The sequence below is a fragment of the Brachypodium distachyon genome, chromosome 5 (assembly GCF_000005505.3).
Source record: "Brachypodium distachyon strain Bd21 chromosome 5, Brachypodium_distachyon_v3.0, whole genome shotgun sequence".
NCBI classification, from domain to species: domain Eukaryota; kingdom Viridiplantae; phylum Streptophyta; class Magnoliopsida; order Poales; family Poaceae; genus Brachypodium; species Brachypodium distachyon.
In genome coordinates, this window is record NC_016135.3 from 28,307,716 (window position 1) to 28,328,645 (window position 20,930).

Sequence of the window (20,930 nt, forward strand, 5' to 3'; positions counted from 1 at the left end):
GACAAGAATTATGAGAGGGAGGAAGTAGTATAAATAAGTACTCGTTCCTTCACATATTAAGTGACTCAAATTTCTCTAAATATGGATTTATTATACCAAAAAACGCCTACGTACATCCATGTAATATTTCGTCACTTAATATGACATGGAGGGAGTATGGCTTTTACAAACCCTAGAATTAATTTAGACGGTGGGGTCGACGTGCACGACGCTGTGGTCATGGAGGAGGATGGGGACGAACGCACGCAGGAGGGCGATGCTGGTGTGCAGGGTCATTGCTGGGCGGGTGAAGCGGGTGCAGGAGAAGGATATGGTGCCGCAGGCCCGCCAGCGTCGGAGAAAAAGGCGGCGGCAGATGATGGTGTGCCAGAGATGGAGACGGCGGCGGGCGGCGGAGGAGGAGTATGGCTCGGTGGCGTGGTCGGCGAGGGTGTACTCGAGCATGGATAAGCTGGAGGTATTCAACCCCACGGCCATCCTCCCATGCTTCGTCGTCGTCTACAAGGCTTGATTGCTCATAATACTTTCTCCGTTTCTAAATACTTGTCATTGTTTTAGTACAAACTTGCACTAAAATAGCGACAAGTATTATGAAACGAAAGTATTACGGAACGGAGTACCACTCGTTAATTACCACATCACGCAGATCGAGCTGCCGGCCGGGCCAAGTCGTAGCTTCATCTCAAGATAGTCTTTCACTGTGTTTAGTATAGTAGTCCTCCTACTGATGTTACACATTGTACTCCAGTAACTTTTAGCAGTAGAACTAGTTCAGTACGTGGATGCCGTTGTTAGCTTGATTAATTAATTACTCTACGTTAGTTAACCTTGGTCTCTCTCACCATTGATTTTGATCAATCCACGAGTGTACAATCAATGGAAAATGGGCACGGATGAACGAAGGAAGAAAAAGAAGGCGGACGACGTCACGACCGCGTTGCTGCCTAAGAAGGAATCTAGAGGCTAGATGGATCATATGGGCCGCAGCAGATCACTTATAGTAATGCTAGACTGGGCTGGCCCTTCGCTAAGAAAGAAAGGAACTAAAAGTCAGCCTAGTAAAAAGGCCTGAATTTGAAGCCCACCAGCGACTGCACGTGCGTTGCAAAGTCAGCCAAACACGCGAGGCCTAGTAATAGTCTGGATGTCGGCACAGCTTCTAAGTCTAGATAGACAACGATATGTAATACATTTAAGTCTTTCTTTACGAAGATGAATACATTTCAGTCACTATTCTAATTCTAGAAAAAAAATTCAGTCGACAAACAAGAAAAACGAAACTTCAACTGTGGCCAGTGGCCACGGGCCACCCACCCATGCTCACAAAGACACACGCGCACGCACACTATAAATATAGGATGCACTTAGTTTTTGACAACAGCAAACAAACACTTGCTTGTATGACAAAACATGTTTCTTGCAATGGCAAAATGCTGGCTGCTGATGCAGCTTCTTTTGGCGCTCCTCTTACCGGCGGCAATAAGCATGGCGGCGGCGTGCCACCCTCATGACCTCCATGCGCTGCAAGGCTTCGCCGGCAACCTCAGCGGTGGGGCCGTCCTCCTCCGTGCCACGTGGACCGGAGCCTCCTGTTGCGGCTGGGAAGGTGTGGGCTGCAACGGCGGCAAAAGTGATGGTCGTGTCACGACCTTGTTGCTTCCGGGACGCGGCCTCACCGGACCCATCCTAGGAGCATCATCCTTGGCCGGCCTTGCGCAGTTGGAGTCGCTCAACCTTGCCCACAACAGGCTGCAGGTCGGCTCCACCTTTCCATTATGGATTGGTGAGCTTGGGCATCTTCGCTACCTGGATCTATCACACAATGCATCACCATTGCATGTGAATAGTAGTAACCGAAGAACACTAGCTGAGGGACAACCAAATACAATAAGTGGGACCAACAACTCTGTCAGATCTGGGAGTGGTAACACTGTTATGGGGGAGGATAACATTGTCATATCTGGGGACAACAACGTTGTGTCTGGGAAACAAAACACAGTAACTGGGAGTGACAATGTCGTAAGTGGCAGCAACAATAGCGTATCCGGGAGCCACAATACCGTATCTGGGAGCAACCACGTCGTATCTGGGGACAACAAAGTCGTGACAGGAGGTTAATGATGATCTCTAGTCCCTAACGAAGCTCGTGTTCTTCTCCAGGCAATAAGTGTGCACCTCACAATCACTTGGTGGGGGCTAATCACGTTATGTAACTTCATGGATATAGTATCATTCTCTTACTTTAAATAAAACTCTCCTAAATATCTTACATACATACATGTTGACACAAACCAGCACAACAAACCAAATACTACTACTTCCATAACACAAGTTCTGGACAAGCACACACACACTTATGATGAACCGCAAAATCAATAATGTTACAAACCAGCACAACAAACCAAATACCATAATTTGTAGTAACACAAGTTGGGCGCAAGCAAGCAGCAGCGACAATTGTGATGATTTACGGTAACGTAAGAAGAAAGCCTGAACCTGGTGCCCACTCTGTCACCTGCGAGCATCATACCTCGGACATCATGTTCTTCACATTAGCGGTGGCTCCTTGCCAATGCAGCCCAACCAAAGATAACTACGAAGGGCCAAAGAGCACGCAATGCTATGGTAAAGAACTGACTTAGCACCCGTACCGTTCCAATTACTCTGAATCCACTCCTAACACGTAATGGCCGGACTAGAAGAAACCATTTCCCTAGCTCCTCCGCACATGACAATAGCCCTCCAAATGGAATAACAACAGCGATCGCAACTGCAGTTTTATGAGCAACCGGAGCTAGCACCATATACACACCCAGTGCAAAAGCAGCTGCCATGCTTGCGACAGAACTTGACATGAAAAACACCGATATCACCAAGTTGAGTTTGCGGCTGGTCAAGTTAACAATGGAAGTCCCAGAGAACATGAAACCAATGGTAGCTACCGAGGAGCAAATGAAAGATAATGTGTTGGCCATCATGAATGCGTCAAATGTAAAGGTGCCAGCAAGTGTTGGTGTGCCTCCATTCGTGTGATCATCGGCTCTGTAACCTCCAGGAAGGGCAAAAGTTACACCGAACGCCACCGTTGCTATCAGAACTGAACCAATGGAAAGCGTTTCTGTTGCACCTTTCACCTTCTCTGATTCTCTGTATATGTCCTCTGGTTTTACATGGCGACTATACTTTTCATCACTTTTATCCCAGCGAAGGGCACTGCGGTGACCACCACCAACGACCCGCAAGGTCTTACATATTTGGTTCTCAGTGTTCTGAAAGAAAAAATAGGCAGCACTATATGAGTATCAAATGGAGCAATGGGCCATGCATTAATTGCCTTATTTTGATTCAAGGGGCGAAAGCTCGAAAGTATACCACATAATATCCCATTCCGCGTGGAAGCTTGCTTCTGGATATATCATAGGGAGTTTCCCCGCAGTTATTTGGTAAATCCAACTGCACTTTTCGATTTCCTAATAGAGTACAAAATATCCTGAATTTCCCAGCCTGGACGGCTAAGTGCAGTGCAGTGTTCCCGTCATTGTCTTGCATATTCAAAATCCAATCAAAAGATGAAGTTCCGCAAATAAACCTCACCATCTTCAACTTGTCGTTCTCAACGGCAACATGAAGAAATGTCCTTCCTTTAGCATCGCAGAGTCCCGCACTGTTGGGACACTTTGCAAGGAAAAATTCTATGATACTTATGGAACCTACAGAGGCAGCGACATGTATGGGGGAAAATCCCTTGTTGTCTGCTTGACACAATGCTGCTGGATTCGCTTTGAATACTTCCTTGAGCATTGACATAAAAGCATCATCATAATACACATAATACAGCGACGAAGCGAAGTGAAGAGGTGTACTTCCATCTCCATCCCTTTCTATGGTAAGGAGCTTGTTCCATTCTAATACCAGTTTTGTCATCCCTGCAAATGTGCTATTCATGTTAGACCAAACCCAAGTGAGTCAAAAAGCGTACTGTATGCCCATTAAGAAGATAACGTGACTGGAAGAGGATCATCCGTACGACATTCATACGGCCATGCATAATGAACCCAAGTAGTAAATAGAAATTTTGTGTGCAATCATGTAGTTTCTGAACCATAGTAAAAATAATATCAAAAGGGAACCACAGTAATTTATTAATCCCGAAGACATATATGCACCGACAAGAGAATGCATAGGAAATTGGTAGGCAAGCACATATATATGTATCACATATAATAGATGCATCTCATAAGTACCTGGGGGTCGAAGAATCGCAATATGCAACGCATTTTGTCCATTAGGTCCAGAATACGAGAGATTCCCGTTACTCTGGCGATGTAATGTTTGTGCAATTCTGTGTTTGTACAACAAGATGGCTAGGTATAATGGTGAAACACCTTGGTCTTTAGGATAATTAGCCAGTTCAGGATCAAGCTCCATTAGCTTCTCGACCATCTTCTCATCTCCAATGCGGACAGCGTCATGCAAGGCCGTCTCCTGAAGGCCATTCACGTCCCTCAACAGCTTGTGCTTCCTATGATCATCCTCACTTGTAGCTAGAGCAATGAGATGAGAGACCATTCTGGATTTTCCAGCACGGACAGCACAATGCAAGGGCGTGTCACCCTTGTTGTTCTTGGCAAACAGGAGGTGCTTGGCCCTCTCGTAGATGATGTCAGCACACTTGAAGAATTCTTCATCGTCCCCATGGCTGGCGACCGCATGTAGTGCGGTGTCCCCCGCCATGGTGACGCCCTTGAGAAGTGGTGGTGCTGCTGCAGGCAAAACAGGCTGCTGGTCAATGCCCTCTTCTACATCATCTTCATCACTGCTGCTGCCGCCTTTCATTATGGAGTTGATAAATTCCCTAGAAGGAACCATGGAAGGTGGCCTTCCTTCATCTTCCTGCTTAAAAAGACAAGTCAGTTCCTTTGAGGAGCCTGAGCAGGCTGATGATAGCAGCACTGGATTTATGCTGGCCGGGGTACGCTTGGGCATGGGAACCAGCTCCATAGCATCCTCCTTGCTGCTCCATGGCAGATCATCTTTCAACTGATGGACATTGGCTGCAGGGCCCGTGGTCATTGCCATTGCCATTGCTACGTATACGAGCAGCAGCTGCATGCAAACCTGGGCTCTCTTGTGCTAGCTAGCTTTGTGGTTAGAATTTAGATGGCGCATGTCTATTATAGACTTGTTTAAAGGAGAAGATCGATGGACGAATAAGACACCCTAGCTTGGAGCATCTGCAGGTGCCCCATTTTGCCGGGCCTTGTGGTTGTGGGATGCCTCTTGAATCAAGGAACAGTCTTCAATGCTACAGGTGCTCTTTGTTCTTTTCTTTTTTTGAAAGACTATCAATGTTTGATTCTTTTCTTTTCTTTTCCATTTTGAAAGATTATCGATGTTTGATCCTGCCTGCCGTGCTACTTTGTTGTTGCCTGGTGTCTAAATTTTCTTCAGTGGCAAGTTTTACAGGTTTGTTTAACGAACGAGTCGTCATGCTAAGCTTGGATTTAAATTAGCCGAGTAAATCAACTTGGCACGCATGTTACAGTTTAGTACATCAACTTGTAATTAAGATGTTGTAATTTTGTCATAAATCAAACATTATTTAAACGTATTAAAATATACTTTGGAAATATATATGAATTTCTTAATATAGAGTGATACACATGCACTCACCACTATCCTAGCTGCCTGGGGGCCTGCAGGCCACAGAATCATGCACAAGACCAAGCATTCCCCTAGACAGTCATGAAGGATATACGGTCGATCGTCGTGAGATGATAAGGTAGAACGAAGGCGGTAAGTAGACAGTATGACAAGGGAACAAATTGGCGGATACTAAGCGACGGAGAGCGTCAGCCGTCTCACATTAGGGGCTTACTGCCGTCGTGCCAAAGCCAAATTGGTAAACAACGGATGCATCTCATTAGTCAGTTCCTCTGCTCTGAGGAGCCTAATTAAGCTGTAGCATGCTGATGATAGCAGCACTGGCCGGATTTACGATGGCCGGGACAGGCTTAATTGGGCTGCATAGCATGCATCCTCCTCAATTGCTGCTACATTGCCATTGCCATTGCTACCGGCCAGCAGCTGCATCATTGCAAACCTGGGCTCTCTTGTGCTATCTAGCTTTGTGGTTAATCAGAATTTTAGATGGCGTCTGCCTGGGTCGGATGGACTTGGTTAAAGGAGAAGATGGACGAATAAAGAGAAACTTGGTAGCTTATGTAGCACTACAGTAGTTGCACAAACCTTTTATCTTTTTCTTTTGGAAAAAAAAAGGCCTCTGCACAGCATATACCTAGACTCTCATGTCTCGCTAGTCTGTTGTTCTGCTCTGGTTGCTTGCTAATGGTGCCGAGGCTGCCGTTTATAAAGGAGCTAGCACAATTAATTCCTTCCGCGAGCAGCATGGTACCATTAGTTGAGTGTGCTGTTTGGCTTACTGGCGTACCCGCCTGGCCGACTGCCGCCGCCGCCGCCACAGAACGTGCTTCGCCTTTCCGGGAAACGCCGCCCGCCGCGCCAACAAAGCGTGACCTCCATCTCCCTCCTTCCTCCTCTCCGGTCGCCGAGAAACGTTTGTCGATGGCTAGGGACGGGGATGGAGAAGAATAATCTCTATCTCGTGGAGGGAGAGAGGTAGGACGGCGGATGAGGGTTCCGGTGGGCGGCTCCCGTCTGGGGAGGGAGAGCTCCGCTGGAATGAGGAGGACGACCGACCGGTGGGGAATCATTAGACGGTCTTTTTTTTTAGAATCGACGGTGTGGGCCGTGGCCTTATTATTGTTGGTCTATTTTCTATTGGGCCTTATTCTTATATGGGCTGAAACTCAATGAAGAATCAGCCCCGTCCAACGGCGAGTACACGAATCGAAATGCTTTTTTTTTCTTTCCATCCATATACGGAGTATCTTTTTTTTTGTCGCGAAAACTGGAATTCAGTGCAAATCTGAAAACTTTCACTGTGAGCCATTGGATCAGCAACGGACGGTGTCGATCGAAGGTGGGATGTCTAACCATCCACTTAGCACTTTTCACATAACCCCCTCCTATTTCCATAATTAACTGAATAATTAACTCGAAATGATGGCAAAAGGAAGGGGGGGGGGGGGGGGGGGGGGTGGGCACCTGACGCAACATCTCACACCCAGACGTACACCAAGGGATTAAAGGGCAGGCGGAGTGGCAGGGGGGGGAAGCGGTGCACCCAGGACTTGATGTGATCCAGGAGGAGGGCCGCAAGCTGCTGGTTTGAGGGACGCACGCCGTCGAAGACACACCTGTTCCGTCGCTTCCAAACGACCCAGAGGACAAGCAGCACCAGGGAATTAGCAACCGGCGGTGAGGTCCGGAGAGCGTTGCAGAATGACGCAAACGTGGTGGGACTGCCCAGACGGTTCACTTCCACGCCGAGGGCAGCATAGAGACCACGCAGCCGGGGACAGGTGAACAGCAGATGGTGGAGATCTTCCCGGGAGCTCCCACAGCAGGTGCACAACGGATGACAGCAGCCTGCTGTGCGTACTGGATGACGGGGCACGGCAGATCGTCAACGACGGGGTGAAGCAGACGGACGCCCCCAGAGACGGAACAGAGGAGCCGCTGGAGAACGTCCGCCACAATGATGAACAGGTAAGGCGACAGCGGGTCGCCCTGCCTGAGCCCGCGTTTGCAGTCAATCCACCGACCGGGGACGCCGTTGAGCAACACCGACACGCTTCCCGAGTCAAGGATGGTGCGCGTCCACCCACGCCACCCAGCTGACAGAGTCGAACGCCTTCCGGAAATCCAGTTTCAGGACAAGCGCAGGGATCTTACGAACATGGCAGGTCTGAACGAGCTCAGCAGCATAAGCAAAATTGTCAGAAATCTCACGCCCACGGATGAAGCCGGATTGATCCAGCGAGACCAGATCGGGGATATGGGACTGGAGGCGCGAAGTGAGCACACGGCACAGGATCTTAAGGGCACACCCCTGGAGAGAGATGGGCCGAAACCACCTCCTCCTTCTTGGGCAGCAGAGCGATGTAGGCTTGGTTCAGGGGCTGAAGATTTCGGCCTGGGCATACACGAGGCGGGAGATCTGAGACCTGGCCATGGACCGGATCGGCGGCGGAGAGCCAACGCCGCTCTTCAATATCATCGAGGAGGGAGACCACCGCGCGCGAGGCAGACAGCACAGTATCCACTTCTTCGACTCGGCGCGGACCCACTTCAGCTTCCTGGCGATCCGCCGGACAGGGTCGTCGAGCTGGTTACAGGGACGATTCCAGACCTCGGCCACCAAGGCCACGAATGCCGGGTCCAGGCCCCAGGATCTCTAGAAACGGAAGACCTGGGAGGCAGGCACGCGCGATGAAGTCTTGACGACGAGGGGAGCGTGGTCCGACGTGACCCTCACCGCGGACGAGGAGGGGGCGGCTTTGCATGTTCGACCACGTGAACCGGCGATCCGTCAGAGGAAGTTCTTGAAGGAGGAGACGATCCACCACGTCGTTGAAAGAGAGAGCGAGACCAGCATCGAACGCCGGCCCACTCCGGCCGCCGCGCCCGCGATGCCCTCGAGCTCCAGAAGGAATTCATCGCGGAGCTCGCCAACGCACGGCCCATAGACGTTGGTGATGGAGACGGAGAGGTCGTCAACAGCCGAGTCCAGGTGCACCGTGAGGGAGAAACGCCCGGACGAGGAGCCCGCTAAGCTGAAGAACGCGGGGTCCCATGCCGTTAGGATGCCGCCAGAGGCGCCAGCGGCGTCCAGGCAAGCAGGGAGGAAAGAGCGCAGCTTGACGGGGGACGGCGAGGTGAGTTTGGTTTCTTGTAGGAGGAGAAGGCGGGGAGCGGCATCAACGATGGCAGAGCGAACCACAGAGCATTTAACGGGATCCCCCAGGCCTCGCACGTTCCAACACAGGATTACAACATCACGACAACGGGCTACTTCCATAATGTACAAGCTGTCGAGTAATTAGGTAATTTGGATGAATATTTAATCTAGAAAAACAGTGTGTAAAACATGTAGCACATTATATCATGCAAACTAGACAAATTAAATAACAACGCACAGCAATAAAACTCATCTAATTTCACGACATGAATAATAGAACTACTAATCAAAATCAACAAGAAAGAGCAGATTACGTACGGTGCTGTGCTCTTTTCTTGTGTTTGTTTGTTGAGGTCGGTAACGAGTCCGGTGGCGTCGATGTTCACGCCGGCAGCAGCTACAGCCTTGACTACCTCCTGAGCAGCGGCCAGTGCCTGCGTTTGCGCCTGTGCAGCAGCAGTTGCCTGGGCTTGGAGTTGGGCAGCCTGCTGCTGTGCTTGGAGTTGTGTAGCCTGCTGCTGCTGAGCTAGAGCGGCAGCCTGAGCCGCGGGATCTCCAAGGTCGTCGGCCATTGGTGATGAAGATGCCAACGAAACAGAGACGTGAAGAAGCGAGCAGTCGCGTGAGAACGCTCCCCAAAAACCTTATCGATCGTCTCCCGGACAGGATCTCGAAGGTCGGGGTTCCGGAGGCCTGCTCTCCCGACGATCTATGCACGTAGTCGACGGGATGGAGTAGCAGTTGGCGGCAAACAACAACATTGGATCATGGGCGTGACGGCTAGGGTTCTGGCGTCGTCTGTCCGGAGGCCGGGGTAGTCTTATTATATAGGCACGCAGGCGGAGGACTTCGGTTCGGTTTAAGAAACCAAAACCGGCTCCGCAATTATCGGATTTGTTACGCTCTGAAACGGATTCCGACTGCCAAAAAGATAAGCACGACCCAGCACGGCTCGAACTCGATCCACGAAACGCGACGCGCGCGTCGTGACGAGGCGAGCGGAGGAGCACGTGTGGGGATTTTCCTTACTCACTTGCTCAAGAGATGAGAACCAACATACCTTATATATTAATCCAACTCCCCCTAAACTAGTAAGGTGGGACTATTCCCACTTCCTCATCCCACTACGTGAATGGGCTTTTGAGATTTTTCAGAAATTAATTTCAGATTGGACCTTATGCCTAACCCAAAATTCCAACACAAGCTACGCCAGTACAAAACACAACACGGCTACATCTACAGAGCAGGACTGCCCCAACAGGGAGAGAGCAAGGCAAAGGGATAGAGCTAGGTATCGTACACAGAAGGTGGGACGACGACACGCAACGAAGTAGACGACACTCCATCAGTCCACATCTGCGACCACCGGCGAGGCAGCGTCGAGGCGCTGCAGCTCATCAGTAGAGAGATTGCACCCCTCCCCCAGCAGGCGAATGAGCGAGGGGCTCAGGAACGGCACACCCTGCTGGGCAGAGGGGCCGCCATCTCCGAGCCGGCGGGCCTTGAGAGCGGCGGCTCGCGTCACAGCGTCTTGAAACAGGGCGCCTTCCGAGTCACGCAGTCGAACACTACGGCGGGGAGCAGCGGGGGCGTCAGCCAGCTCTGGGAGCTTCACGTCAGCGCGGCGGGGTCGGGGAAGGCGCGTGGACGACATCACAAACGGCGGCAGGGAGCAGGGACGGGGGCATCCCCCCAGCGAGGAGGGATCCGACCGCTTCTCCACGGCGCATCTGCATGAGGAAGTTCTTGGCAGCCAGCGACGGCGGCTCGGGGCTGCCCCCGATCTATGGCGTCTGGAAGGCTGCGGAGATGCCCCCGCTCAATGCCGAGTCGGCGGCCGCGGCACTGCCCCAGCGCGACGGCGCGGCGGTACTCGGCGGCCACGACGCTGTCGACAACGACCACTCGACGTCTGCAACGGTTCCCGGGCACGACGGCACCTCTACAGCCGTGACGGTGACACGGGGCCGCTGCGCTGCCCTAACATGACGGCATCTCGTCGGCCACGGCAACTACTGCGACGGAGACTCGGCAGCTGCTGCGCTGCCCCGGCGCGACGGCGTCTCTGCGACGCTGACTCGACGGCCAGGGCGCAGCCCCCACGCGATGGCTTCGGAGGCTTCTCCGTCGAAGCTTGATTCTGCAGCGCCTTCTGAAGTCGTTCCTGAATTTATTTTTTTCAGTTTGGTGTTGTGTACAATCTTGTGTAGGCAATCTGTGATGTAATCGCTATGGGTTGTACCGATGACAATGTGTGTATCCTGAAGCTGATTATCGAAGAATATACCACCTGTGTGCTCAAGCATTGTGTCTGGTGATCTATTAAAATGCATGATGTTTCTAGATTGAAAAGAAATCAATGGAACCAAGTTCCTGTTGCATGTCTACTATCTTACCTGAAATATACTCAATTGAAATGGTGTTCTGAAAGCATTCAGATATGAAAATCATGAGATTGTTAAACGCAACACAAACATTGAAATTCTGGCAGCACTCAGATGGTGTAATTTTTATTTGTTGCAGAAATCTGCTGAGTTGAATTGCAATATTTCAGGACATTGCATGGCTAGAATATTCAGTATGAACATTCACTCAGTTTCAGGATATTGTCAAATTGCATACATCACTTAGTTTGGTAAACAAAATAGGCACACATGAAGTAAGAATCATGCTACACATGAACTTCTTGTATTTCACGAAACAAACCTCTAGAGCTTCCACAAAACCTGCAGATTAGCATGAAGACATAAGCTACTGCCTCATCGGCCGTTCAGAGAAGGAATTAAAAAAAAACAGCAGGCATGAGCTACTACCTCATCGGACGTTCAGAGATGGAATAGAAATACTGCAGGCATGAGGTACCGAGGCAAGATATAAATATTCGTACGCATCTTCCCTCACAGCCTGCACCTGAATCAACAGAGAAAGAATAGGAATTTCAGTGCTTACCAGTGCAGGGTTATGAGGAGGATGGGGCATGGGAGGGGACGGAACTGCGAGGCCGTCGAGCACAAGGGCCGGTGGCGACGCATGGTCTGAAGGGAGGGTCTCCTTCACGTCCGGCGGACGGCGAGGGCTCATGGCCGGTGGCGCTATCGTCAGATCGAACACGAAGCGACCATGGAGGAGGCGAAGAGCCAGGGAGTTTCGTGATCGGCAAAAAGGAGGGGGTTATGTGAAAAGCAGAGTTAAGTGAAACATCCCACCTTCGATCCACACCGTCCATTGCTGATCCAATGACTCACAGTGGAAGTTTTCAGATTTGCACCGAATTCCAGTTTTCACTGGATACTTCCCCTGTATAGTTACCCTTTGATAGGTCAAATAATGGTACAATTCGGCTAGTCCAAAGGACCTGCTAACGGCTAATTAAAGCGCGTATTATCTGGCACATGATCGGCGATTGCTCTCAGAGGATAACATGGGCCACACTTGCTATATACTATGAAGTTATGGTTTCTCCTTCAGCTAGGTGGCTATTAACGTCCTCGGCGCCGACATGTGATACTTACTTACCTAGTTAGCCACTGATGGATCAAAGAAGCTAGAGCCGGACTGTCGTGCACCCTTTTATTTGCCTCACAACTTTCAGGTCCAATTATACTAGTATCTCACTGCCAATTGATATGTCCGCGACATTTATTTTTATGCGCGCCTTCCACAGCCACAAGTACCAAATGCGAGCGCGCTAGTACTTCATCAGCACAAGAAGCCCACCAAGGACTCCACGTGCGTCGCGTTGCAAGTCAGTTAACAACACGCGAGCCGACCCCGACTGGAACGACCGCGAGCTGAAGCTAGCTAGGAACCACACAAGAGCCGCAGCTAGTCTGGATGTCGGCACAGCTACTAAGTCTAGCAGACAACGATATGTCGGCCCGAATACACATCCCCAGTCTTTCTTTTACGAAGACGATTACATTTCAGTCAGTATTCTATAAAGAAAAATACATTTCAGTCCACAAACAAGAAAAACCGACCTTGAATTGTGGCCATGGACCACCCACCCATGCTTACAAACACACTATAAGATAGGATGCAACACTTAATGTTTGCCAACAACAAACACTTGCTTGTATTTCGAAACAGGTTCCTTGCTATGGCAAAATGCTGGCTGATGCAGCTTATTCTCTTGACGTTCCTCTTACCGGCGGCAATAAGCACGGCGGTGGCGTGCCACCCCGATGACCTCCGTGTGCTGCGGGGCTTTGCCGGCAACCTCAGCGGCGCAGGAGCCGTCCTCCTCCGCGCCACGTGGTCTGGCGCTTCCTGCTGCAGCTGGGAAGGTGTGGGCTGCAACGGCGGAGCAAGTGGCCGTGTCATGACCTTGTGGCTCCCTGGACGCGGCCTTGCTGGACCCATCCAAGGAGCGGCATCCTTGGCCGGCCTCGCACGGCTGGAGTCGCTCAACCTTGCCAACAACAGACTGCAGGTCGGCACAACTTTTCCATCATGGATTGGTGAGCTTGACCGTCTCCGCTACTTTGATCTATCACACAATGCATCGTCATTTCATGTTAAGCATGGTGATCGAAGAACACTAGCTGACGGGCAACCAAATACAATAACCGGGACCAACAACTCTGTCAGATCAGGGAATGGTAACACTGTTTCTGGGGGCGACAACACTGTCATATCCGGAAACAACAACGTTCTGTCTGGGAACAACAACACAATCATAAGTGGGAGCGACAATGTCGTAAGTGGTACCAACCAAGTCGTATCTGGGACCAACCATATTGTAACTGGCAGCAATAATACCGTATCCGGGAACAACAATAACGTATCTGGGAGCAACCACATCGTATCTGGGAGCAACAAAATCGTGACAGGAGGTTAATGATCTTCAGTCCCTAACGAAGCTCATGTTCTCGTCCAAGCTATAAGTGTACCTCACTATCACTTGGTGGGGCCAATCGTGTTATGTAACTTCATGGATATATCATCATTTTCTTACTTTTAATATAAAAAACCTATGTTACATACGTGTTGACATGAATATCCTTGCAGGTGATATAGACCAAGTGTGTTTGCTTATGGTGATTATTTCATGTTTTCTACTTTTAGTGACGCTTTATTATCTTGATTGGGTCATTGATCACATGGTGAATCATGACCGCATAATGTCAGCTAGTTATACACTTGTCGTGTGCAATTGTCAATGTTACGTGCATCAATGTCAAAGGTGTAGATGAAGGAGATGGAGCAAATGAGCGGAGATTGTTAGTATAAATAAGTACCCTCTCCGTCCCATATTAATGAATCAAGACGTTTTTTTAGTATAGATACATTCATATTTGGACAAATTTGAGTCACTTAACGTGGACCAAGGGCTTATGTCTTTTACATCACCATGGCTACCAGCGGCCGCGCGCATGACGCTGTGGCGGTGGCGGATTATGGGGGCGAGCGCAGGAGAGCGATGCTTGTGTGCTGACTGCTGAGTAAGCGGTTGCAGGAGAAGGAGACGGCAGTGCCGGAGTCGGAGAAGAAGGATGATTTGCCGGAGATGGATCAGAAGAAGACGGCGGAGTAGGAGTACGACTCGGTGGCGGGGTCGGCGGGTGTGTACTCGAGCATGGGAGGTGTTCAACCCCACGGCCATCCTGCGATGCTTCGTCGTCGTCTACAGGGCTTGGTTGCTCTATCACATCACCTCAGCTCAGCTTATCTCATTAGTCATCTCGATGAGCATGCAGAATAGAGCTGCCGGCCAATTCGTAGCTTCATCAAGACAGTCTTTTACTGTGTTTAGTCCTACTGATGTAGTGATGTTACAAATTAATTGTACTCCAGTAACTTTTAGCAGTAGAACAACTTCAGTAGATGCCGTTGTTAGCTTGATTAATTACATGAAACTACACTGCTACTAGTACGAGTGCAATCCGTTAATTAACCTTGGCTTTTTTTAATCCACGAGCGCACGATCAATGGAAAATGGGCATCGGATGGACGGAAGAAGAAGAAGGCGGACGACGGCCTTACTAGGAGGAATCTACGCTAGGCCTTCCCTAAGAATTAAAGAAAGAAAGAAATTGCAAGTCAGTCAAATTAACACGCGAGGCCACCCTGATTGGGAATCCGACCGCGATATTTCTGAAGCCAGGAACCACACAAGAGCCGCAGCCAGCCAGCTGTTCATATTCTGGGATAGTACAAGGATGTCGGCACAGCTTCTAAGTATGGGTAGACAACGATCTGTCGGCACGAACAAACAACAAATTAAACCAAACTTGAATTGTAGCCACCCACCCATGCTTACAAACATACACGCATGCACTATAAGATATACATTAGGATGCACTTCATTTTTGCCAACAACAAACACTTGCTTGTATTCCAAAACAGGTTTCTCGCTATGGCAAAATACTGGCTGCTGCTGCAGCTCCTCTCGGCGCTCCTGATCTTACCGGCGGCAACAAGCACGGCGGCGTCGTGCCACCCCGATGACCTCCGTGCGTTGCGGGGCTTTGCCGGCAACCTCAGCGGCGGGGCCGCCGTCCTCCTCCGCGCCGCGTGGTCCGGCGCCTCCTGCTGCGGCTGGGAAGGTGTGCGCTGCGACGACGGCGCAAGTGGCCGCGTCACGACCTTGTGGCTCCCCGGACGTGGCCTTGTCGGACCCATCCATGGAGCATCCTCCTTGGCCGGCCTCGCGCAGCTGGAGTCGCTCAACCTTGCCAACAACAGGCTGCATGTCGGCACCACCTTCCCATCATGGATTGGTGAGCTTGACCGTCTTTGCTACTTGGATCTATCACATAATGCATCGCCGTTGCATGTCAAGCGTAACCGAAGGACACTAGCTGACGGAAAACCAAATACAATAACTGGGACCAACAACTCTGTCAAATCTGGAAACGGTAACACTATTTCTGGGAACGATAACGTTGTCATATCCGGGAACAACAACGTCGTGTCTGGGAATCACAACAAAGTCGTAAGCGGGAGTGATAATGCCGTAAGTGGTAACATGCATGTCGTATCTGGAACCCACCATGTTGTAACTGGCACCAACAATACCGTATCCGGGAGCAACAATGCTGTATCTGGAAGCAACCACATCGTATCCGGGAGCAACAAAGTCGTGACAGGAGGTTGATGATCTTTAGTCGGTAACGAAGCTCATGTTCTCGTCCAAGCTATAAGTGTACCTCACAATCACTTGGTGGGGCCAGTCACGTTATGTAACTTCACGGATATAGTATCATCTTCTTACTTTAAATAAAATTCCCCTAAATATCTTACATACATGTTGACATGAATATCAACGGCGGCTTGCAGCTGATATAGACCAAGTGTGTTTGCTTATGGTGATTATTTCATGTTTTCTATTTTCAGCGATGATTTATTATCCTGATTGGGTCGTGGATGGTGAATCTTAACCGCGTAATGTCAGCTAGTTATACACTTCTCGTGTGCAATTGTCAATGTTACATACATGCATCAATGTTAAATGTCTATATGAAGGAGATGGAACAAATCATGAGCAGAGATTATTACTACCTCCGTTCCATAATTCTTGTCTTAAATTTGTCCAAAAAATAAATGTATCTATTTTAAAAAACATTTAGATACATGTAATATTTCGACACGAATTATGTAACGAAAGGGAGCAGTATATAATTATGCACCGTAGCATGCTGGTGTACTCGAGCATGGACGAGCTGGGGGTGTTCAACCCCACGCCATCCTCCCATGCTGCGTCTAAAAGCTAGCTAGGCTTGATTGCTCGATAGCTGGAGCATTACATTACCTCAGATCGAGCTTCGTAGCCTATCTAGCTCATCAAGAAAGTTTGTTACCGTGGCAGTGAGACGTTACACATCGTAGTAGTAACTTTGTAGCAGCATGCAGAACTAATTCAGTTGATGCCGTTGTTAGCTTGATTAATTACGTGGCACTGTATAGTATACTGCCTAGTGCGTGCAATGCCCTTGGTCTCCCAAGTCCCACCATTTATTTTTGTATTGATTGCTACTACACGAGTACTCTAGTACTACTACTAGCTAACCACAGCTAGTCTCTAGAGATCCTGTTTGATCGATTGGAACAAATCAAAGAGCAGCTCAATCCCCAAACAGTACGCGTAGTAGAAGATTGCACTATTGCAGAGAGAGCAGAGAGGTGTTGCTAGATCGAGAAGCAACGGAGGGCCATCTTTGCAAAGACGAAGAGTGTAGTAATAATGAACTCAGGAGCCAAGAAGTTGGCTCTCCTACGGAAGAAAAGGATCAGGAAACAGGGAAGGAAAAAATGGCCATTGGATCTTTGGTAAGTACAAGAAGGCCGTCCTAGTTGAAGGAGTGTAAGTACATGGGCCTTAGCAGATCAGTTGTATTAGTAATCGAAATAATTAATATGCAGGCCAGGCTAAGTCAAACCCAACTGGGCCTTCTCTCGAAGCCCGCTGAGAAGAAGCAAGTCAAGCTAGCAGTAAGGCTCCACTCAAAAAAGAAAAAGAAAAAGAAGAAGCTAGCAGTAAGGCTTGAAGCCCAGCAACGACTCCACGTGTGCCACAGACAATATCTGGAGACAACGCTATGTCGGCACAAACCATCGGTCCAAAATAGGTTCGTACGCTTGTGTTGCTTGATGTCGGCATGCCCACTCCATACAACACCGCGAGATATATATATGATGATGTTACACCACCAGCCAGATGGGACGTTAATTCCTCGCGTAAGTGCGAACTCCTTCGCTACTAACTTTGCAAATTAGAAATTGGTCTCTCTAATTAAGCTAGCTGATCACAAGCAATAAAATGGATATACCAATTTCAGTCGACAAACAACTATAAACAAACTTGAACCGTGGCCACCCATGCTTACAAACACACATATATATGCACACAGGACACGCACTAATAAGATACGCTAGGATGCACCACTCAAGCAGGAGGCACTATAAAAGATAGGGGGTGCACTTAACATTTGCCAACAACAAACAAACACTTGCTTGTATTCCAAAACAGCTGGTTTCTTGCTGAGCTGAGTCCATGGCAAAATGCTGGCTGCCGCACCTTCTCCTGGCGCTCCTCTTACCGGCGGCAAGCATGGCCGCGTCGTGCCACCCCGATGACCTCCGTGCGCTGCGGGGCTTTGCCGGCAACCTCAGTGGCGGTGCCGTCCTCCTCCGCGCCACGTGGTCCGGCGCCTCCTGCTGCGGTTGGGAAGGTGTGGGCTGCGACAGTGCAAGTGGCCGCGTCACGTCCTTGTGGCTCCCCGGACGCGGCCTCACGGGACCCATCCAAGGAGCAGCATCCTTGGCCGGCCTCGTGCGGCTGGAGTCGCTCAACCTTGCCGACAACAGACTGGTCGGCACCATCCCATCATGGATTGGTGAGCTTGACCGTCTTTGCTACTTGGATCTATCACATAATGCATCGGTTTATGAGGTAGCCAAGATTAATCCCAGTCAACGTTCACGGGGTGTGACGGTTTCCACTAACCGAAAAACTCTAGACGAAGAACCAAACACAATAACTGGGACCAACAACCATGTCAGATCTGGGAAAGATAACGCTCTTTCCGGAAACGATAACACCGTCATATCTGGAGACAACAACGTTGTGACCGGGAACCACAACAAAATCCTAAGTGGGAGTCACAATGCCGTAAGTGGTCACATGCATGTCGTATCTGGGACCTACCATGTCGTAACTGGCAACAACAACGCCGTGACCAGGAGCCACAACACCGCATCCGGAAACCACAATATCGTATCCGGACACCACAATACCGTATCCGGGGACCATAACACCGTATCCGGGAGCCACAATACCGTATCCGGGAGCAACCACATCGTAACCGGAAACAACAAAGTCGTGACCTGATCGAGGTTAATGATCGTGGAACTGACGAAGCTCATGTCCGTGCGTGTCCAAGCTATAAGTTATCAGTGTACCTCACAATCACTTGGTGGGGGCGAATCGCGTTATGTAACTTGTGTGTATCATCTTCTCGCTTTGAATAAAAATTCTCCTAAATACCTTTACATGCATGTTGACATGAATATCAACGGCGGCTTGTAGCTGGTATAGACCCAAGCGTACGTGTGTTTGCTTGTCTACATATTTGCATCGTTGCATGTCTGCTTACGGTGATCATTTTCTATTGTTAATGATGTCTGATGCTTTATTATGTATCCTGATTGGGTCGTGGATCGCATGCTACGGCTGCTTGTACGAGAGCAATGCGTTAATTAACCATAGTAATACTAGGCTGGGCCTTCACTCGAAGCCCACTAAGAAAGAAGTAAGGCTCGAATTGAAGCCCACCAAACGGTCCCACGTGGTGCTTCAAGTGAGTCAACACGCGAGCCGACCCCGATTTAATAAAGCGAGCCATGCCGAGCTGAAGCTCTCTAGGAACCACACAAGAGCCGCAGCCGCCAGCCAGTCAGATCCATGGCGGCGCTGCTGGGCGACGAGGGGGTGGGGCGGGTGCGGGTGCGGAAGAAGGACTTCTGCCACATGGAGAAGCAGGCGGCCGGCGGCGGCCGGGCGCTCAACGTGCTCCAGGGCCTCGAGCTGCACACCGCCGTCTTCTCCCCCGACGAGCAGAAGGCCATCGTCGCCTGCGTCCTCGACCTCCAGGACCAGGGCCGCCGCGGACTCCTCAAAGGTACGTGCTATTGTTCTTAATCAATCTCCCTCGCTCAGCTTCTTCGATCTTCATCGCGCCCAATTTCTCTCTGTCCCCAATTCCCCTGTTCCGCGACCTCCTTCATGAATCTCGATTCCCCAGGTTCAGTTCCAGCCACCTAATTCATTGATTTGTAAGATCGATTTCCCCTGTTCCACAGCCCGCTTCTTGACTCCAGCTTCCGACCGAACCCTTCCTCCGTCCATCTCGCCGGATTGGATTCAGTTTCTTTCTCTGTCGAGATTCAGATCATCATCAGCGGCGTGAATGGCGTTTTCTTTCTTTCTTGTTGCAGAGAGAACCTACTCGGAGCCGCGGAAGTGGATGCGGGGGAAAGGGCGAGCGACGATCCAGTTCGGCTGCTGCTACAACTACGCCACCGACAAGGCCCGCAACCCGCCGGGGATCATCCGGGACGCCGCCCACGGCGCCGTCGACCCGCTCCCGCCGCTCCTCTCCGCCATGGTCCGCCGCCTCGTGCTCTGGCGCGTCCTCCCCCCGTCGTGCGTCCCCGACAGCTGCATCGTCAACATCTACGACAAGGACGACTGCATCCCGCCGCACGTCGACAGCCGCGACTTCCTCCGCCCCTTCTGCACCGCCTCCTTCCTCGCCGAGTGCGCCATTTTGTTTGGGAAGGAGCTCAGGGTACTCGGCCCCGGCGAGTTCGCCGGCGCCGCCTCCATCTCGCTTCCTTTGGGGTCTGTGCTCGTGTTGAAGGGGAATGGCGCGGATGTGGCCAAGCATTGCGTGCCGGCTGTGCCGGAGAAGAGGATCTCGATCACGTTCAGGAAGATGGACCCTGCCAAGGTCCCCTTTGGGTTCAGACCTGATCCCTTGCTGCAGAAGCTCGCGCCATTGCCGCTGCCGACGCTTCCTGAGGTCCGGCCGGCCATGGCGTTGGCGAGCGTGGCTGATCATCCTCAGCGGCAGCAGAAGAACGGAGGAGGAGCAGGGGAGCAGATTCAGAGCACGGCTCAGCAGCAGGCGCCGCCTCTGAACCCGGCTGCCGCTGGACAGAGAATTACCGGCGGCGGCGGCGGCGGCGGCGGCAGCGTGCCGTTCTGTCTCTCCGCCGACGAGTTCCCGGCGCTTGGTGCTTCGCCGGCCGGCGGACGACGCGGAAGACGATAGAGAAGATGATGTTTTCAGAGTTTTTGCCTCCTTGGAGGGAGCTCATATGCTGTGCCTGTAAGATTATTCGTTATTGTTTTTTAGAGTCGGCTGTGACAGTAGACACCATTCATTCGTTATATGTGTACTGATCATTCATCAGAAATAAAAGAAAAGGCGTGCTATTGACTATCATTATATTTGAAAATCGAATTTATGAATTTTCACGCGTTTTTCTTGTGGCGCCAATAGGGCAATGGATCGTCTTTTTGCCCATAGGCTGTCCATGGATCGTCGAATTAATATTTCGAACGACGTCATGTGTTGAAATTGAATATAGTAGCAAGTGT

General features: G+C 50.4%; 6 protein-coding genes and 1 long non-coding RNA gene across 7 annotated transcripts; 5 read left to right on the forward strand and 2 right to left on the reverse strand.

Moving 5' to 3' along the window:
- The first annotated feature begins 1,422 nt into the window (after positions 1-1,422).
- On the forward strand, positions 1,423-2,118 carry LOC100841805 (phytosulfokine receptor 2). The gene has a single exon (XM_024456137.1). The coding sequence runs from the start codon at positions 1,423-1,425 to the stop codon at positions 2,116-2,118; it is 696 nt and encodes a 231-aa protein (XP_024311905.1).
- Positions 2,119-2,241: 123 nt separating this feature from the next.
- LOC100835680 (protein ACCELERATED CELL DEATH 6) lies at positions 2,242-5,274 on the reverse strand. The gene is made up of 3 exons (XM_014896131.2): positions 4,245-5,274; positions 3,373-3,926; positions 2,242-3,269 (listed from the first exon to the last, which is right to left on the reverse strand). The coding sequence occupies exons 1-3, from the start codon at positions 5,110-5,112 to the stop codon at positions 2,553-2,555; spliced, it is 2,139 nt and encodes a 712-aa protein (XP_014751617.1). The 5' UTR covers positions 5,113-5,274; the 3' UTR covers positions 2,242-2,552.
- A 5,565-nt stretch (positions 5,275-10,839) lies between these two features.
- On the reverse strand, positions 10,840-12,010 carry LOC104585476. The gene is made up of 3 exons (XR_733300.3): positions 11,774-12,010; positions 11,067-11,550; positions 10,840-10,988 (listed from the first exon to the last, which is right to left on the reverse strand). It is a non-coding gene; the product is annotated as an uncharacterized LOC104585476 (long non-coding RNA).
- Positions 12,011-12,855: 845 nt separating this feature from the next.
- Positions 12,856-14,693, forward strand: LOC100842101 (probable LRR receptor-like serine/threonine-protein kinase At4g37250). Its single transcript, XM_003580835.3, has one exon. It carries the CDS (start codon positions 12,861-12,863, stop codon positions 13,662-13,664), a length of 804 nt encoding a protein of 267 aa, XP_003580883.3. The 5' UTR covers positions 12,856-12,860; the 3' UTR covers positions 13,665-14,693.
- A 436-nt stretch (positions 14,694-15,129) lies between these two features.
- On the forward strand, positions 15,130-16,132 carry LOC100842409 (receptor-like protein 2). Its single transcript, XM_003580836.4, has one exon. It carries the CDS (start codon positions 15,183-15,185, stop codon positions 15,921-15,923), a length of 741 nt encoding a protein of 246 aa, XP_003580884.2. The 5' UTR covers positions 15,130-15,182; the 3' UTR covers positions 15,924-16,132.
- A 1,635-nt stretch (positions 16,133-17,767) lies between these two features.
- On the forward strand, positions 17,768-18,823 carry LOC100842715 (tyrosine-sulfated glycopeptide receptor 1). Its single transcript, XM_003580837.4, has one exon. The coding sequence runs from the start codon at positions 17,820-17,822 to the stop codon at positions 18,654-18,656; it is 837 nt and encodes a 278-aa protein (XP_003580885.1). The 5' UTR covers positions 17,768-17,819; the 3' UTR covers positions 18,657-18,823.
- A 338-nt stretch (positions 18,824-19,161) lies between these two features.
- Positions 19,162-20,775, forward strand: LOC100835986 (RNA demethylase ALKBH5). The gene is made up of 2 exons (XM_010242358.3): positions 19,162-19,446; positions 19,763-20,775. The coding sequence occupies exons 1-2, from the start codon at positions 19,230-19,232 to the stop codon at positions 20,599-20,601; spliced, it is 1,056 nt and encodes a 351-aa protein (XP_010240660.1). The 5' UTR covers positions 19,162-19,229; the 3' UTR covers positions 20,602-20,775.
- Positions 20,776-20,930: the final 155 nt, after the last annotated feature.

Excerpts from the sequence above, each read along its gene's own strand:
- LOC100842101 (XM_003580835.3), top strand. The coding sequence starts at position 12,861 with ATGCAACACTTAATGTTTGCCAACAACAAACACTTGCTTGTATTTCGA.
- LOC100842409 (XM_003580836.4), top strand. The coding sequence starts at position 15,183 with ATGGCAAAATACTGGCTGCTGCTGCAGCTCCTCTCGGCGCTCCTGATC.
- LOC100835680 (XM_014896131.2), bottom strand. The coding sequence starts at position 5,112 with ATGCAGCTGCTGCTCGTATACGTAGCAATGGCAATGGCAATGACCACG. Across the intron at positions 3,927-4,244 it reads TGCGATTCTTCGACCCCCAG|GGATGACAAAACTGGTATTA; the intron begins GTACTTATGAGA and ends GCACATTTGCAG. Across the intron at positions 3,270-3,372 it reads GCGGAATGGGATATTATGTG|AACACTGAGAACCAAATATG; the intron begins GTATACTTTCGA and ends TTTTTCTTTCAG.
- LOC100842715 (XM_003580837.4), top strand. The coding sequence starts at position 17,820 with ATGGCAAAATGCTGGCTGCCGCACCTTCTCCTGGCGCTCCTCTTACCG.
- LOC100835986 (XM_010242358.3), top strand. The coding sequence starts at position 19,230 with ATGGCGGCGCTGCTGGGCGACGAGGGGGTGGGGCGGGTGCGGGTGCGG. Across the intron at positions 19,447-19,762 it reads CCGCCGCGGACTCCTCAAAG|AGAGAACCTACTCGGAGCCG; the intron begins GTACGTGCTATT and ends TTCTTGTTGCAG.
- LOC100841805 (XM_024456137.1), top strand. The coding sequence starts at position 1,423 with ATGGCAAAATGCTGGCTGCTGATGCAGCTTCTTTTGGCGCTCCTCTTA.